This window comes from Argopecten irradians, chromosome 6, assembly GCF_041381155.1.
Source record: "Argopecten irradians isolate NY chromosome 6, Ai_NY, whole genome shotgun sequence".
In the NCBI taxonomy this organism is placed as follows: Eukaryota; Metazoa; Mollusca; class Bivalvia; order Pectinida; family Pectinidae; genus Argopecten; species Argopecten irradians.
This window is the reverse complement of record NC_091139.1, coordinates 31,613,143-31,630,024: the sequence shown is the minus strand read 5'-3', so window position 1 is coordinate 31,630,024 and position 16,882 is coordinate 31,613,143. Positions and strand designations below refer to the sequence as shown.

At 34.2% G+C, this 16,882-nt stretch overlaps 1 protein-coding gene across 1 annotated transcript in view; it reads left to right on the top strand.

The window, feature by feature from the left end:
* The window catches only part of LOC138325641 (pyrethroid hydrolase Ces2e-like), a 46,580-nt gene extending 29,864 nt beyond the window's left edge, over window positions 1-16,716 (top strand). The window contains exons 3-11 of the mRNA XM_069271439.1: window positions 3,142-3,292; window positions 3,787-3,972; window positions 4,242-4,438; window positions 6,775-6,919; window positions 7,430-7,540; window positions 8,288-8,361; window positions 10,692-10,821; window positions 11,173-11,308; window positions 14,228-16,716. Of these exons, the coding sequence (XP_069127540.1) occupies window positions 3,142-3,292; window positions 3,787-3,972; window positions 4,242-4,438; window positions 6,775-6,919; window positions 7,430-7,540; window positions 8,288-8,361; window positions 10,692-10,821; window positions 11,173-11,308; window positions 14,228-14,504 (1,407 nt within the window). The 3' untranslated portion in view covers window positions 14,505-16,716. The remainder of the gene's footprint in view (window positions 1-3,141; window positions 3,293-3,786; window positions 3,973-4,241; window positions 4,439-6,774; window positions 6,920-7,429; window positions 7,541-8,287; window positions 8,362-10,691; window positions 10,822-11,172; window positions 11,309-14,227) is intronic.
* The last annotated feature ends 166 nt before the right edge of the window (window positions 16,717-16,882 follow it).

The following is a 16,882-nucleotide window of genomic DNA, read 5'->3' as shown; positions in this document are numbered from 1 at the left end:
TGACGTAATGCGTAAACAAACGAAGAGAAAATGCACATGGTTTAGAAATTCTGCACGCACCTGTTTGAATATCAGGTTCAGTTAATTGTGATAATTTCTTTGGCATTTACTATCATATTAAAAGCTGTTTTTCTGCTTGAACATTTTCTACGCCTTAACTTTGTCCTTAGACAGAGAGCTGTATCAAAGGTATCATTATCAAATAAGAAAGGGTCTCTTTTCTTCACTTAATTATGAAACCACGCAACGAACCCTTACCCTATATGTAGATAGGAATCGGAGTTAAACACATACAGTTATAGCACCATTATGCCGTATGGTGTTTGTAACATATTTGTATCAATCGTCAAATTTATCCATTTAAAATAGCGTTTGGATTGACATAATTCAAATGGGTGAAAGCTTGGGGTCGAGAAATAAATGGAACATTGTAAATGTCATTTTAATCGGTAGTATAGCTGTTTCTTATAATTCTTCTTGGTCATTTTTCCTTCTGTTTATCCATCGTTACATGATTAATGCAATACTAAGATCACTGCATAAACCTTTCGCTAATAGTCATCATGTGTATGATACTAAAACGTAAGACGGGCAGGTGCGTCATATCCAACGCCGTAATGTAAACAGGATGAGAGAAGAAATTAATTATAGTAAGGTCTTCTTGCTGGAAGTCGCTCAGGGTGCTTCGACAAATATTTTACAACACTAGAGATCTATTTATACGCTACAAATCTGGCCCATGTCAAATCATTGTAGAATATCATGTTTGAAGAAGAATGTTATCATTAACAGAAAAAGGGGAAAAAGTTCAGTTGAGATACACCTGGTTATCAGTTCGGGGATATAGGTGAAGGTCAGAGGGCAGGGCCAACTTTGTTAACGATAATTGAATTGAACATGATCACACATGGATAGGGAAAAGAAATAAAAAATGGTTTGAACAAGAAATCTAATTAATAACGAAAATGTGTTTTGGCTTTGTTCGCATGCAATGTCAACATGGTATGCTTTAGGTAGCAAGATAAATTCACAAAAGGCCATGATATACTGAGAAGCATTATGGCGGTTACAATATCCTTCGATGACAAACATTTCGTCATAATGTTTTCAAGGTTTAATGTTATCGTTATTGCAAACTTAAGTCTAGGAATTTGGCCACATCGGTTGATGTGGTAAATATCCATTTTTCAGTACATTATCTTACATTAAACTTCTGTAATTCTTTTAGATTTTTTTTCTAAAAAGTGAATTGTTAAAGTTTGTTTTGTGGTCACGATACACCACACAACATGGGATATATTAAATGCAATCAAACGTGGATGTACGAGAGAGATCTAAATATTAGTTTCAACGCACTTGTATACAGTATTCGGTGGTACCATTAAAGCGACCTGCTTAAGCCGATTTAAAGGAATTCCTTTTTATTGGGTTTTCTGGTTAAGATGATTTAGGTAATAATCTAAGAGAAGCCATTTATCAAATTCGTCATTGATTTTTTTCTGTATAATTTTCTTTTTATAAGTAGGTATGCAAAAATGATTAATAGCACTGCAGGTATGTGGATGAATATCATTCGGTAAAGGACATTCACATGCTATGAGAATTGTATTTAAATGTATTCTATTTAATCTGTGAGGTCCTCTATGCTATGGCTTTCCCAGTTAGAATGCAATCTGATATTTAAGATGTTATATCCTAACCACAACATAATCGTCCTCTATGATCGAGTGATATTAAAGCCGAGGAAATGAAATAGAGAAGTCAGATTATAAACCGCAGGTTCAAAAATTAAATTCAAGAATATTGGAGCTAAATCTCATCCCAGCTTGCAGATATTTGATGGCATAATAAACTGCCCCAATTACAGTAAGCCGTGGATCATTCCGACAGCTTCCCCTGGGTCCACGATTAACAGAGGCGACGCGATTATACTCTCTGTTGGACAACACAGCAGACACTCTATTCGTGCTATTTTTGGATCTCGTCTGTTCCGACGAATGATAACTACATTCATATATTGATGAAATCTTTTTTTAACTAAATGCAAAATATGTTTTACGCTTTAACTTCTCTCGTGGCGTTTAGAAATCCGTTCATGAAATTTGTGAAATTATTTGGCATGATAGCAACTTTGATTGCATAACTATCTCAGAGTAGATCAGAGTTCACTCGACGGCACACGATGATTCTAGATGCACTATCCCAATGTTCGAGGGTATTGAAAATACTAAAACGGTACGGCACATTCCGATCCATTCACGAAATATTTACTGGGGTTTACAACAGCTTAGAGATACCAACAGTTGATCTCGCGATTTAGGAGAGAGTACTAAAAATAAGAAAGGATAATTTTGGAATGTGCTTGTAAATCTAACACTGGGTGTCAGTCAAAAGAAATTGATGTCAGAATACAGACACGAATTGCTGTCTCAAATATATCAACTTTAACACATTGATGTAATTTTACAAATCTAGCATTGCAATTCTTTAAATGTACCAAGGTCGTCAGTGTATATGGTAAATGGCAGAAACATGTCAACAACACAATTAAGTATATCATCAGATTACTAGAAGGAACTAATCTGTTGGACTCACTATTTTACTATTTACTTGGATCTATAGTGAAGCCTCTGTATTCTTTTGGATGCTATTCCAATTTCCACCAATTTTCATATTCTTTAATTTGCTTTAAACATACTTATATTTTACTTCCGTTGTGTATGTTAAAGTTAGCGGCCATGCTATGTAACTTCTAAAAAGCAACAGATATTTGAAATTATCAAAACTCGTTTGAATGAATATCTATATTTAACATTCACAAAAAAACCATTCTTAAGACTAGTGTATATCTAAAACTACTGACATTATTATTTTTCTAGTTGAACAAGGTGTAAACTTCTTTTGGCGTGATTCAATTTCAGAACAAAACGGATTGTCACAATTACTCATGCATGCAACTACCATAATTAGAATTAGCGTAACTTTATGTCTGTAGAGAAAGGCATTAAGATAAGAGTACCGCTAAGATATGTACAACAAGTATAGCAAATTATTTAGATAAGGACAAATGCTACAACGGTGTTAATTACTTCAGATGTCATCTGATTTCTCTATATGTTTTATATTTTTTTTTTATTTTAGAATACATCTACAACTAACCCACTTCCAGTATTACTGTACATCCACGGAGGATCCAATGAGGTGGGAATGGGCGGTATGTTTGATGGTGATATTTTGGCCGGATTCGGAGATATCATAGTGATCAACTTCAACTACAGACTAGGAGCGTTTGGTAAATATTTTGATATAGTTTATGCATATATCATTGTTTGTTTGATAATCATACTCTATAATACATGTTGACATTTATCAATTATATTCCATGAAACTCCATTGCAAAATCATCTGTTACTCTTCACAATATCCAAATGTTGTTAAGGAGGTGCATCTTGCAATTCACTCCAAATGTAGTTTATTCCCATTCCTCAGTAAGAAATACGCACAGAGAACCACTTAGACTTACAAAGTAATTGCAGCATTATGCAACGTTCGACCTGGCAGACGACTCGACAAAAGAACATCGCTGAATGACGACAGGTCGAAATTGCTCTGCCTTTTTAACCAATTGTAGACAAAGGACCTATCAGTCTCCCGGATATGTGACTTCATTGTAGCGCCCCCTGACGGTGACATCTCTGACAGTGACATGTTTCTCATTTGTATTTTACATTGTTGTACCAAGAGAAGTGGTTGGAACAATTAATTTCCATTTTCTGTTGACTGAAGGCTTTTTCGGTGCAAAAGAAGAGGGTTTGGAGGGTAATTACGGTTTCCTGGACCAGGTAGCAGCTATGAGATGGGTCAATGAAAACGTCCACTATTTCGGCGGGGATCCTAATCGGGTGACGATAGATGGTCACAGCGCAGGCGCAGCGGATGTAGGATTCCATTTAATTTCTCCTCTTACAAAAGGTACAGATTGCCTGTCAATGCATTTAAAACAAAACAAAAATATAATGGTATAATGAATCGCTTAAACACAAAGAGAAATCGTAGCGTCTTCTTTAAAATAGATAAATAAATAAAACTAAAGATGTTTCTCTAGTTTCTTCATAAAACGATCAATATTTGAAGTAAAGTTAAGAAATTAATGTTGGGATCGATGATTCAGTCTATTTTTCCTCAGCTAAAGTATGTGAAAACAACCTTACCAACTTATGATTTTTTTCGCCATTTTCTAGGATTGTTTCAGTATGCCGTAATACAGAGTGGCTCACCTTTAGCATTTTGGGCCATGGCTAAATCGTCATGGAAACAAGGATACAACGTCAACCTAACGTGTCAGGATTACTGGTGCCCTTCAGGATCTAACTCTGTAGATTATAAACAGTTCCTAAAAGAACTATCCATTACCCAAATCAGATATATTCCGGGACGGGTAAGTATTTGTATTTTTTTTTTTTTTTTTGTCATTAAAAGCAATATATTCATGATAATATTAACATAATTCGATGATCACAGCAATTATTAAAATAAATCGGAACATTGAATAGAACGGATACACAAATATATCATAAAGTGTTTGTATGCTGTTTGAGATATCCGTGTATGAATTCTTTTTAAAGCCTTGCTTTATTTGAATATATCTTATTAAAGATGCATCACCAGAGTAAAATCAAATGTTATACTTTGGATAATTTGTTTGATATATACAGATTAAAATTACGTCTACAAAGCTAACATTTTTTTTTGGGGGGGGGGGGGGGGGGGGGGTCAGTGATCTTCTAATATAGGTCCAAAGGACAACGCATTTTTTGAGTTTTTGTTTTCTGGATGTTCACATGTAGTATTACAGTAGAGTATGGTAGTTTCAGAACTGAAGAAAAATATAAGATTGCCTTTTTCGTTTTCAATTGATAAATCTCATGTAAAAATGTGTTGTTTTGAATTATGATGCATCAATACAAGTATTGCTATCTGAAGAGTATCCTAATTTTGTGGCTTTGTAACCAATGCCTTTTTGCAGCCAACATATACAACACATACCTTTAAGATGACCATCGCGAAATATCTTGAAATTTTATCGAATTTTCACACAAAAACAGTTCTTTGCTCTCAAACGTTTTAGCCTACTTTCTGTATTATTTTCAAGATAGTTTGACCTTTATACATGTGAAATAGTGTCAGATAGAACAATATTTAATTCTAATTGTGTATAAACAGCCAATGAATCAAGTAAGTGTCTAAGTATGTTAATATCTTAATCTGTTTTAGTCAGTAACAGTTGAATTCAGTGAGAATATACAGTAGTACGCATTATTTCATCTTTGGATATGGAGGATAGGTATATTTACCAAAGAGTCACAAAATGTAAAATCGAAGGCTTGCGGAGGGTTTTACAACATTTTTGTGAGCCCGTGGGTAGAATATACCTGTTCTTCATTTTTCTCTCAAACATCGACGTTTTATTGCCATTTTTCAACTATAATATTCAGCCATTTAAAAATAAGTTCGAAAAAAAACAGCCTAGTTTCTAAAAAAATTCTGAAATGTTACCAAGAAAATAGTAATTTGTTGACGCTGTGACATCATGAGGCTACCTCAGGCGATATGACTATATTGCCTGAGACCAGCCAGTATTATAGTCTAAGTGTACGAACTTCGCACTAAAGCGGCCCTAGATACCCATCAATGGTAGTAGCTGTTGACGTAGTTGCAATTGTCAGATAGATACACAATGTGACTCCTTTTCCTTTTTTATCACCCGAAAATCGCTAAAACTCGTGTTAAAATGTCTGGTTCTAATGCAGAGTCATCGGGAAACCTCCCACCCAGATTAGGCACTCTATTATATTAGAATCAAGTCAACTTTAACAAACGTCATGTTGATAATAAATTAAAGAATGTTAGTAACCACTGATACGATATCACCTAAAATTATGACTGAGGTTTTACCCCAGAAAGTTGATAAGCCCATTTTTCTCCATCACAAAACTAGTTTATAGATTAACTATATGTCTATTTGAATTGTTTTGCATAAGCAAGATTAGAATATGTCATTAAAAGTTGGGTAATTTGATGGGTTAAAACTGAATACTGTTTAATGCTTTTTGGCATACATGAACATTTAACAAGATTAAAGATATTGTAAAGGGGACAATATTTTCAATTAAGCATTGCCATGTTCTAGTTGTGTATATAGCATAATTATAGTAAATATGATAAACAAATACAACTGTACTTGGTAGTTGTATTGCATTAAAAGGCCATGTTATGCCGGCGTGAGAAAGCACTCGTTTACGTAGAGTCTTACTTATATGGAATAGTTTCCCATCAAATGTTGTGGCATATAAATGTTGCAAGCAATTTGAATATGAACTTGGTTCACATTGGGAAAATCAGTCACGAAAGATTCTAGTACAGAAACATATACAGTTTAGCTTGTCATCTTTATCTCCGTCGATACAACCAGATGTCACTGATATCAGGGAACGGAAGACAAATATTTTCTTTGGACACATTTTCGTCTCGTTGTATTTATTTCCTCGCATTAAAAACTTGTCCTCGTGGATACCTATCGTTTTGTTAATCACTGTTTCCGGTTGTTTCTGTTAAGATCTTTTATGTCGATTACACTGATCACTCTCGATTTTGTCTACTGTTTATTTAACCTTTGATATCGTGTCTGCTTTCTCGGTATGTTCCTATTTCACTGAATCTCGACCATCTCGGTCATTTAGTTTGAACTTATTTATCCATGCTGTTTCCTTGCAGACGACAGCTAGTAACCTAATTACCTTTCCCGCCGTCGTTGATGGTTATTATCTGAAAGAGAGACCGGAAATGACGTTCCAAACCGGAAAATTTCACGGCGAAGCCTATCTGATGTCTTTTACCAGAGACGAGGGTTCAGAACACGGTACAGAACTTAAACCTGGAATATATCAAATAGACCAATCTAGGATGGAGTTTTTCAAGTACAGAAAACTTATCAGCCATCTTGGGTTAAACTTCGTCTAGATATGTTAGATACATGTTTGTAGGGTCTCTTCGTTGTTTTAATCTAGATTCCCTTTGATGTGTCATCACTATAAATGATGGTGGTGGTCAATGTTAAAACAAACTGGAATCAAAACTATATAATGAAACAGTGTTAGAAAATCTGCATTTGAATGGTTAGATAAACATTAAAAGAGAAGACTTCAATATTCCCTCTTGACATTTCTATAACTAGTTTGTTTATGATAAGTACCTTCTGCGCCAAAATGGTACAAATGTGTTTTAGTTCAAATATTTCCGGAGTACTGCAAATTGATAAATAAGATTACGTAATTAATAAACCTATTAATCATACTGTTCTGGAACCTTTGCATTTCCTGGTTTGTATTGCTTCAATCTTATTTGTTTATTTTTCTAATTTTATTTTCAGCTCAAGTGCTTTTGGACCAATATGATAAAAGCGAAGAATTTTCACAAGAAATGTTTAAGAAAGTACTGCAGCTTTATAAATCGGCGTTCCCTAATGTGTGTGGCCTTACAGGTAGCGTATGATTATATATATAACATTTTGATTTATGTAGATAATTTTACCGAATTAATCACGAAATAATTTCCAAATTCAAAATTTACAAATACAGGAATCGTGAATTGCATTGGATTAAAATCTCTCTCAATTATAACGTCACAGTTGATACCTACCCGAAGGTGCAGACAACTGTAATAAATTTGAATAAAATAAATGCATGTTTTCTGTTTTTAACAATAAAAACCATTCACTATCTAGAATCTACATCATATTCTTTCGTAATGTCTTTTAGAAAATGGAAATTAATGATTTTTTATCTTGAATACTAAACATTGACCATTTATATAAGGCAGACGTTTCTTGTAAAATGTAAGAGAACGCCTGATTTATAATAATTTATATTTGACTTAGTAAGAACGCTGATTTATAATTATATTTGACTTAGCAGAGAAACCGTACTCAAAGGACAGCATGAATCTAGACATTATACGCATTTTAATGTAAGTCTAAGGGAAAGAAAGGTGAGACGTTTTTGTGAAATGTAAGAGAACGCCAGAGCTCTGATATATATTTAACTTAGCAGAGAAATCGTACTCAATAGGCAGCATGAATCTGGATTTTAACGTAAGTCTAAGGGAAAGAAAAAGGAAATGTATTCATATCTTTGGTGTAAATACCTGTATGGGTTCAATATCGGGTAGTCACATTGGTACATTGGTGTCAATTTGTTTGTTAATTTTATTAATTGATACCTTGTTTCAGAGCTTATTCTACACGAATATTCTAACTGGGAAAACCTTCGCCGGGACAATGAATCGCTCCTCAACTTCATAGAGGTACTGTCTGGGTAAAGTGGTTGTTGTTTTGGCGGTTTTATTTCGTTAAAAAATGCTGTTTTCAACGTCAATTTAATGTTTCTGCTCATCATACCGGATATGCGCTTGCTATAATATTTCATGGTAACATTTGGATATATAAGATATCACGACGACTGTATGCTATCCACGATATTCACGAATTCTAGAACTAGACTCAAAAATGTACGTTTTTCAAAGTAATCATGAATGGGAAGAAATTCAAATAGATTTATGTTACTAACCAACTGAAGTATGTGATTATTTTATACTATGGAGAATGTATACTAGCCAACGTATTTATGAATTAAAACTATTGCTATTATTTATAAGCGAAATTAATTTTTGGATTACTACCAACGTATTTCTGATTGGAAATGCTAATTAACATGTTTATGAATGAAAAATGTTGAATTGCCACCAAACGTATGTATGAATGAAATTTAGATTTTTATATACACTCTGAAGTATGTTTGCTATGCTAACCAGTGTATTTGCGTAGAGTGCATAGACTCAGAAACTGGTATGCCTCCCAGCGTACTACAAGTACCCATTGATAAAAGTATTAAGTCTCCGTAAATAATTTACTTTTCTTACGGTTTTCATGAACGAAGTTTTCAGTGTATCAATTGTAAGATATAAGTTAACTAAATATTTCTGTAGTGACTCAACGTGCACATATTATTTGATAAAGATAATACATGCTGGTGTTAAACAGTCACTTTGAGGTTTGCTTTAATCTTGAAATTGATAAGTATATAAAACAATATAACCTATTTTCTATTAAGCCTGGATCAGTTATTAAGATAAATATGGAAATCTTTTCATCCGTTTTGCGGTAGTATCACATCATGAGTCTCAACAAAGTGTAATAAAGATATAAAATAATCATCTATTTTACTGGAGCTATAATGAATTCCTTCCTGTTTTATCTATGAAAATGAATATAACGCTTTTAACTTAAATAAGTAGTTGTATATGGGTTTATACGTAGGATGCTTGTCTTGACCATTTATTATATATACCTATCATACTTGTAATAGAAAGCATTGGCAATGTTCATTGTTTCAGTAAAGTTCGTTATTATTTTTGTTAAACAAATCCTCACATTTCCTGTCTCTAGCGATATGCTGATCAAAATCTGATTAAAAATCATGCCATGCATTAGTAGCACAATGGAGTTAATTCAACTTCAGAGAGACCTTTAAAAAACCTCTAGTTATCCTAGTGTTCGTATTAAAGGAGTTCTCCAGAACATTGTCCCGTTGTTTATTCAGTCTGTACTTTTTATGTGTTAAAAGTAAGGTGATGTAAACAATGAAGATTTCAAATCGGGGGTTTTAGTTTCAAAAATTATAAAACAGAAATCTATCATTGATATAAATTGATAAACATTACAGCAGTTTAATAAATCTACCTTAAAACTAAATTACATGACCCCATTTTAGCTTAAGCTTAAAGTTTCAATTATCAGTGGCTGCACGTGAAGTATAAATGATCACATTACGATGGAAACTGTTTTATTGTTGAATGCACGTCGACGTATTATCGTGTGGTTAAGTGGAAGTAATGATGTATCCCCATACTCGGTGGTTCTCTTTAGTTCTCTTCACATCAAAGTAGTGTTCAGATCTAATCAGAGATATGTAAGAGGAAATGGAATTATTATAAGTGTATTATCGATGATATAATTAGATGAAAGTGTTGATAGCCTATCAAAAATATTTTATACTCAGACGCCAACTAATTAAATGTTAAAAGAACGTTCGACCTCCAACAGTATCTGTCTGATAAATCTTAAAGTAACATTATTGAATGAAGTCTTAATGGTTTTTATGAATGAAATGTCTTGAATTACCATATACCAAGTTCTTTTTTCGGAGATGATATTTTCACGTTTTCGCAGGACATAACTATGATCGCCAAAGTTCAGTGAAATATTGAGAACTTGAAAAATGATATAGTTCTCATAGATAGATCGAGATTTCTTATTTCAACTTACATATTTTCGTTTGAAGTCAATACCGCGAATAAAAATACCATGAAAAAATAAATCACAAAAGCACAGTGTATATTTTTAAACAGGTATATATATGACCAAATTATAGAATCACATAACTTTTTTATAATTGTTTTCAATGAATTTCAAAGCAGTCTATGCAAAAAAACTCGGCATATATTAAATGGTTTGTTTCTTATAAACTCGGCATATCTTGTTTTCATATGGATAGGTTAGCTAACTGATATATAAACGTTGATAGATATCGTATCGATTAATATTCTAATTACCAGTTTTGCGTCTACATTTACAGATGGAGAGTGACCTTGTATTTGTGGCTCCCATGATCAACATGGCAAATATGATGGCTAAATGGACAAGGCGTTTGTTTCTATTCCGATTTGAACACACATCACACCTGGCACCAGGGCCAAAATGGAAGGGTAGGGAGTAACGTTACGTATTTTTAATTTGTGAAAATATCGCTTTATCGTGAGGTTATGCAGCAAAACTATGAATAAATATTCAAGATGAACCGAATATTTGCACTCCTGCAATGCTGTGCAACATGGAATATCCGTGGGCATTTTCTTTTTGGGGTTCAAAGACTTAAAACTATTGTTTGTTGGATGAAATATTTCTGATGGTACAATAACTGGAAACCAGTAACCATGAAAACAATGAAATGTCCCTCACAACCAAAATTTCATTATTTTACCAAAGGAAAACGAATTGGGTTTTAACTTTATCAGATGTTAGGTTTTGCTGAATATGATTTATCCATTTATATATAGGTGTTCCGCATGGTCGAGATTTGTTTTACATATTCGGAGCCCCTCTGGTCGGACACCCTTTGTACACTTACAGTGAGACGGATAAAGAGGCCAGTCGGACAGTTATGACGTTATGGAGTAATTTCGTTAAACACGGGTAAGAATCATCTTTGGTCCACGGGTAAGAATTATCCTCGGTCTCAGGTGCAAATTGCTCTGTCGTTTATTTACTTCTGGGGACAAAGACCTCATTTACTGTGGTATCATGAATAATTCATCATTCAAATCCTCAGCTGATTGGTTTAATATAATGTTCCTCTATCCAAAAAGACATAACACGAATATACCGCAGTCTCCCAAAACACTACACATCGCATAAATGGCAGGTCACCCGTCCTTACATGCCCATGGCTGTTAATTACGTTAATTATTCAAACAAACAATCAAACAAAAACACTGATTTGTTCCTCACAAATTTAGGTGGAAACCATGACCAATTAAAGTTGATGATTTCACATACGCTTTTCCAGTGTAAGCATGTAGTAAACCGTCCAGATTTTACTTTTGATAGTGGATCGATGTCATATACACATTTTATGACGATATCTAGAGAGAATAAAAGTGAATAATCATAAATCGCACTTTGACGTAATATTTTTGCTTCACTGCCCATAGAACATGATGTGATATATAGAGGATCTTACATTAGTGGCTATGTAATTTTAAATTTATTGAATGAGTTAAATAATTTGATATGCCTTGAACCTTTAGGCTTTTCGTTTCGTTTCTATATAAGAGTGGCGAGATCAGGCTCAAATTTGACGTCTCCGTCTACCGAGACAATTGTGCGACGTCACATGTTGAAGGTGTAAGTTATGTGATAAAGATTGTACCCACATTGACACGTTGGCTGCGAAGAAGACACTTGCTACACTGGAACCTTAGGTCTTCTACAAACTGTCGCTACAATTCAACATATTATATGCCCTATGTATCGATAATGATTAAAATCATACATCTATAAACTGTCAGTAAATATTTCATTGATGTGAATGTGATTTGTGATTTCTAGATCATCTTAACAATCGATATTTGATGCTAAAGACAACTGCTAAAAACGTTTCTAGGAGTGTTTTATACCGATAGTAATGGGACAATCCATTGATAAACTTTTTTTTCCAATTTCATTTCTATTTCCTAACAGTATATGTTTTCGATATAGAAACATATTCATAGAACTATGATTCGAAAGTGTGATATTCATTATTCATTTTCTTATAGAAGCAATTATTTCGTATTTGCATTTTACAGCATTATCTGTTCCCCAAGGACAGATAACTTTGTATTATGCAAAGATGGGATACATATTTGAATATCTCTTTCAACGAATCGCATAAGAAATTACATAAGTCTTGACCGTGATCTTAATAAGCATTAACCTCTTTGATGTGAGGATAAAGAAAGGTTTTATTTTCATATACATTTTTGTTTTCTGCTAAAGATGAAAATATTTCATTAATGATATTAATCTACCACATATTGAAATAATTAAGGTTCTATCAAATTTACTTGTAGATAAGTTTTTTTATGATAAAACAGTGCCATGTTTGTTTTTTGATGATGTAAGATTGTACAAAAAGTCAATTCACTTGTTAACGTCCCGTGCATATATGACCTAAGTGAGGACATTAAAGTCTCAACAAGCGAATCCTCTGCTTATTGAGATAGGTTTAATAGATTGATATTTCCTCATTTTTAAAGAGAACTGCCACCAAATTCTGGTGGGCTTATCTCATTTAAGCTAATTTGATGTAAAGCATGATTGAGCTGAAAATATCAGTGATGTATATTCTTAGACAAAGTCCTAGCGTGAGGAGGCACACGGATTTGCATTCTTTATCTAGTTTGTGTACTTTATATCTAGGTTAAAATTATATAACGCAGCCTAGATAAATCGTACGACAAAATGTCTATTCATTATAAATCTGTTATATTAAGGCAATGCCTAGGGGGTTCTTTCTACCTAGGAGGGAGTTAAATTCGAATGAGATTAAAAATATTTGTTGATGGAATATGAATATGTGTGGTAATGGGCCTCTAAGTATCGGAATACCATATTATCTTCAATTACACAAGAAATATAACACCGCCAACAGATTTTCATTATCATTTTTAACATCGCGATTTGAAATGAAAGATGTTGAATTCTTGTTTAAATACTAAATTTCTTGATTGTGCATCTTTTTTGCACTTTCTTCTCTTTCATTAATAGATTTTGGCATCTTTCTCAATTGCACTTTGAGTCACATTTGGTTACTTCCAAACAGAAAACACCTCTTTTGCCCACAGCGTCATAAATACATATCCTTGAGGCACGAAACAGCTGCATGGCATCGAATAAATTCTAATAATGTGTTTTGGTAATGATGTCTTTATAAAGGTATTAGTAACGTGGCATAACATTGGAAATAATAGGGTACAATATGTGAGAAGCGCAGTTGCTCTCGCTGTATAAAAGTATGATTTACAAGTATTATTTTCTTGACGCTAAGCTAAAAGCCCGAGTGACTGTATATGAGGTGGTGATCGACACCTCTTTGTATATTGTGAAACGTGGAGATGTTTGCTAGTGGATTATTTTCGCTTATGAGCTTTTAAACTGTTTGCTGTGTAGCACTTTTTGTGCCGTTCGGGCCAAAAACAAAATATGTCTGTTTAGGGTTACATTGGCAAAAAAATTGGGTCGGTAGGTCGGGATATTTTATTCACTCTGAGGTAATGGCCAGAGAGGTAGAAATTCCGGCTTTTATTTTTTCCGTAGAAAAATGTGAAAATAATTAGGTTTAGGGTAAAAAAAAATATGATCAGTCGGGTAACCCAAATCGGGCATATTTTTGGCCTCGTCAAAAGTAAAATTATTCATACGTATGATTTGCACATTTGACGGACTATGTTCGTGCGCGGAAATTTAGAGAAAGCGTAATCACCGAAAATATCGACGCCGCGGATATTTCTACTTTTACAGAAATTTCTGTAAATTTATCACTAGGTATTAATGTGGTATTTCTGATTCCAGATTTCTGACTCTGGACGGAGAAACTCCGTACCTGATCTACAACACATCTACCCGCTCCATCAACCGCCTTCTCCTGGATGAGAAGGAGCTCAACATCCAGGCACACCCAAACTTCAAGCCGAGAAAGATGGCGTTCTGGAACTCATTTCTACCTCTACTGGATAAGTCTGGTTGTATCTGCTCCGGCAGTGGCATATCAATATGTGCGAACACTGTCCTATTGGCGTTGTCAGTGTTAGTAGTTGTGTGTTGTACAGGACGGGCTTCACATAGTTGATGCTCAGTGTATGTTCCAAACTGTTAAATATTTTTATATATTTCCACATTCATAAGATATACTATGTACAATTGTAATTAACTATCGATAATCTGGAGTCACAAGATGTCGTATGGTCTCCGCGAATGGCCATCTAGATGCTAAAGACTGTCTTGCAGTAAAAAGAAACGCCGTATGTTCTCCGGGAATGGCCATCAAAATGCTAAAGACTGTCTTAGAATTCAATAACGTCGTATGTTTTACAGGAATTGCCATCTAGTTGCTAGAAACTGTCTGAGAATGAAATAACGTCGTGTGTTCGTCTAGAACACTGACCATTTAAGTCCTGTCCATCAGTATCGGGAATGTGTCTGCCTGTCAGTGTAATGCTATATACGACCAGACGCCATGGTTATCCGGCAGGTCGTTTCCAATCCTCCGAACACCGAGACGACAATACTGCCTGGATTTCGGATCTTTATACTGATAAACATATTATAATGCTATTTAGCATTGCACTTTATGATGAAAACTACTGATGTCAGACAGTTATGATTAGTTGCAATTAGTAAGACGATTCTGGTCACAGTCATTATATTGACAGGATTATTACGTCGAACAATATATAGTGGACCTTTTTTCGTGTTATTTACTTACGATGAGAAGTTTTAATTTTGGTAAATCTACAACAAACTACAATGTATCATCTATTTCTCACTGTTTTACTTATCAAATTTTCACGATCATAGTACTCGATGTCTCGCGAAATCTTCGTTTTACTGATCAAATTTTCACGATCATAGGGCTCAATGTCTCGCGAAATCTTCGAAATGTCATCTCTGGGGAAAACATAGCCGGCATTACAGTATCATCAGACATTGAGCCATTTACGATTCTGCTCATTAGACTATTTTTGACGCGAAAGATTTTGGTAAATCTACAACCAACTACAATGTATCATCTATTTCTCACTGTTTTACTTATCAAATTTTCACGATCATAGTACTCAATGTCTCGCGAAATCTTCGTTTTACTGATCAAATTTTCACGATCATAGGGCTCAATGTCTCGCAAAATCTTCGAAATGTCATCTCTGGGGAAAACATAGCCGGCATTACAGTATCATCAGACATTGAGCCATTTACGATTCTGCTAATTAGACTATTTTTGACGCGAAAGATTTGGAGTTTTCGTGATTGAGTAATTTTAGTGGGAATCGCATTTCGTGATCTATATCCTTTACTCTCTTTCATTTTGGTTTATAAAAATCAATGCAAATGGCATTTCGTACATATAGTAGAACCTATTTCGAGAAACTTTCATGAAATCAAACCACTCGGCACCTATATAACAGCACAAAAATTAAAATGCCTTTACATTTGACGGATGTTTCAATTTGGCAAGCAAATAAACATTCAGAAAGTATTTAAAGGTTATGATATCCTCGATACTCATGGACAGTATTTAATTAAGTTACTCCATGTGTACCGAGGATGATGTTAACATGAAAGCGATGCATAATATTTACTGTCTCAATAACACAACGTCACATGATCTGTGAGGCGTTCATTGTAGGGAGAGTGTAATGAATGAAATTGTATCTCATTCTCAAGGCAATGAGATAAAATGAACAAACAAGTGTTAAAACTGGTATTATGATATTAATTGTTCATGTATTGTTATATCCATGATTTCGTTTTTTTATGTTTTGTGTTAATATTTAACTATTTTGGTTTTTTTCTGTGTTTACAAGTATGTTCTCATAATAGTAAAATGTTGCACCAGTTTCCCACGTTCATGTAAACAGATGGTACTTACTGTCATTGAGATATGGCTGGTCCTACAATGAAAATTACGTGTATTTAAGCAGACCAATGCCCCCTAATGACCCGTTTGTCAGTCTGTTTTGGCCCCCCCCCCCCCCCCCCCCACAGCAATCAACGTTAATGCCATTCTCCAATTCTGATCTAACAGGTTTATTTCTCTGTTTTTCACTCTAGGAAAACTCTAGAACATCGCGGGTAAATTCTTCGGTTAATTGATTACAACAAATAATATCAGTCAACGGTCACAAGTCTAAACAGCACATCTTTCCTAGTTGTTTCCAAATAAAAACTGGATAAATACAATATTGTACTGTAATAATATCAATACAAAACATTTAAAAAAATATTTTCCTAATATCGCATGATTTTTAAGTATACCAGTGGCGTAGGAAGATGAAACGTAATGGGGGGGCAAAGGTCCTCAGTATTTTGTAAACCCCCCCCCCCCCCGCCCCCGCCGTACCTACAGGAGGAGATTAATTCCACTCCCAACCATACATGTATATGCTTTATGTACATTTTTCATATATCAGTAAATTTAATCCTTGTACACATTTATAGACAGTGGGAAAT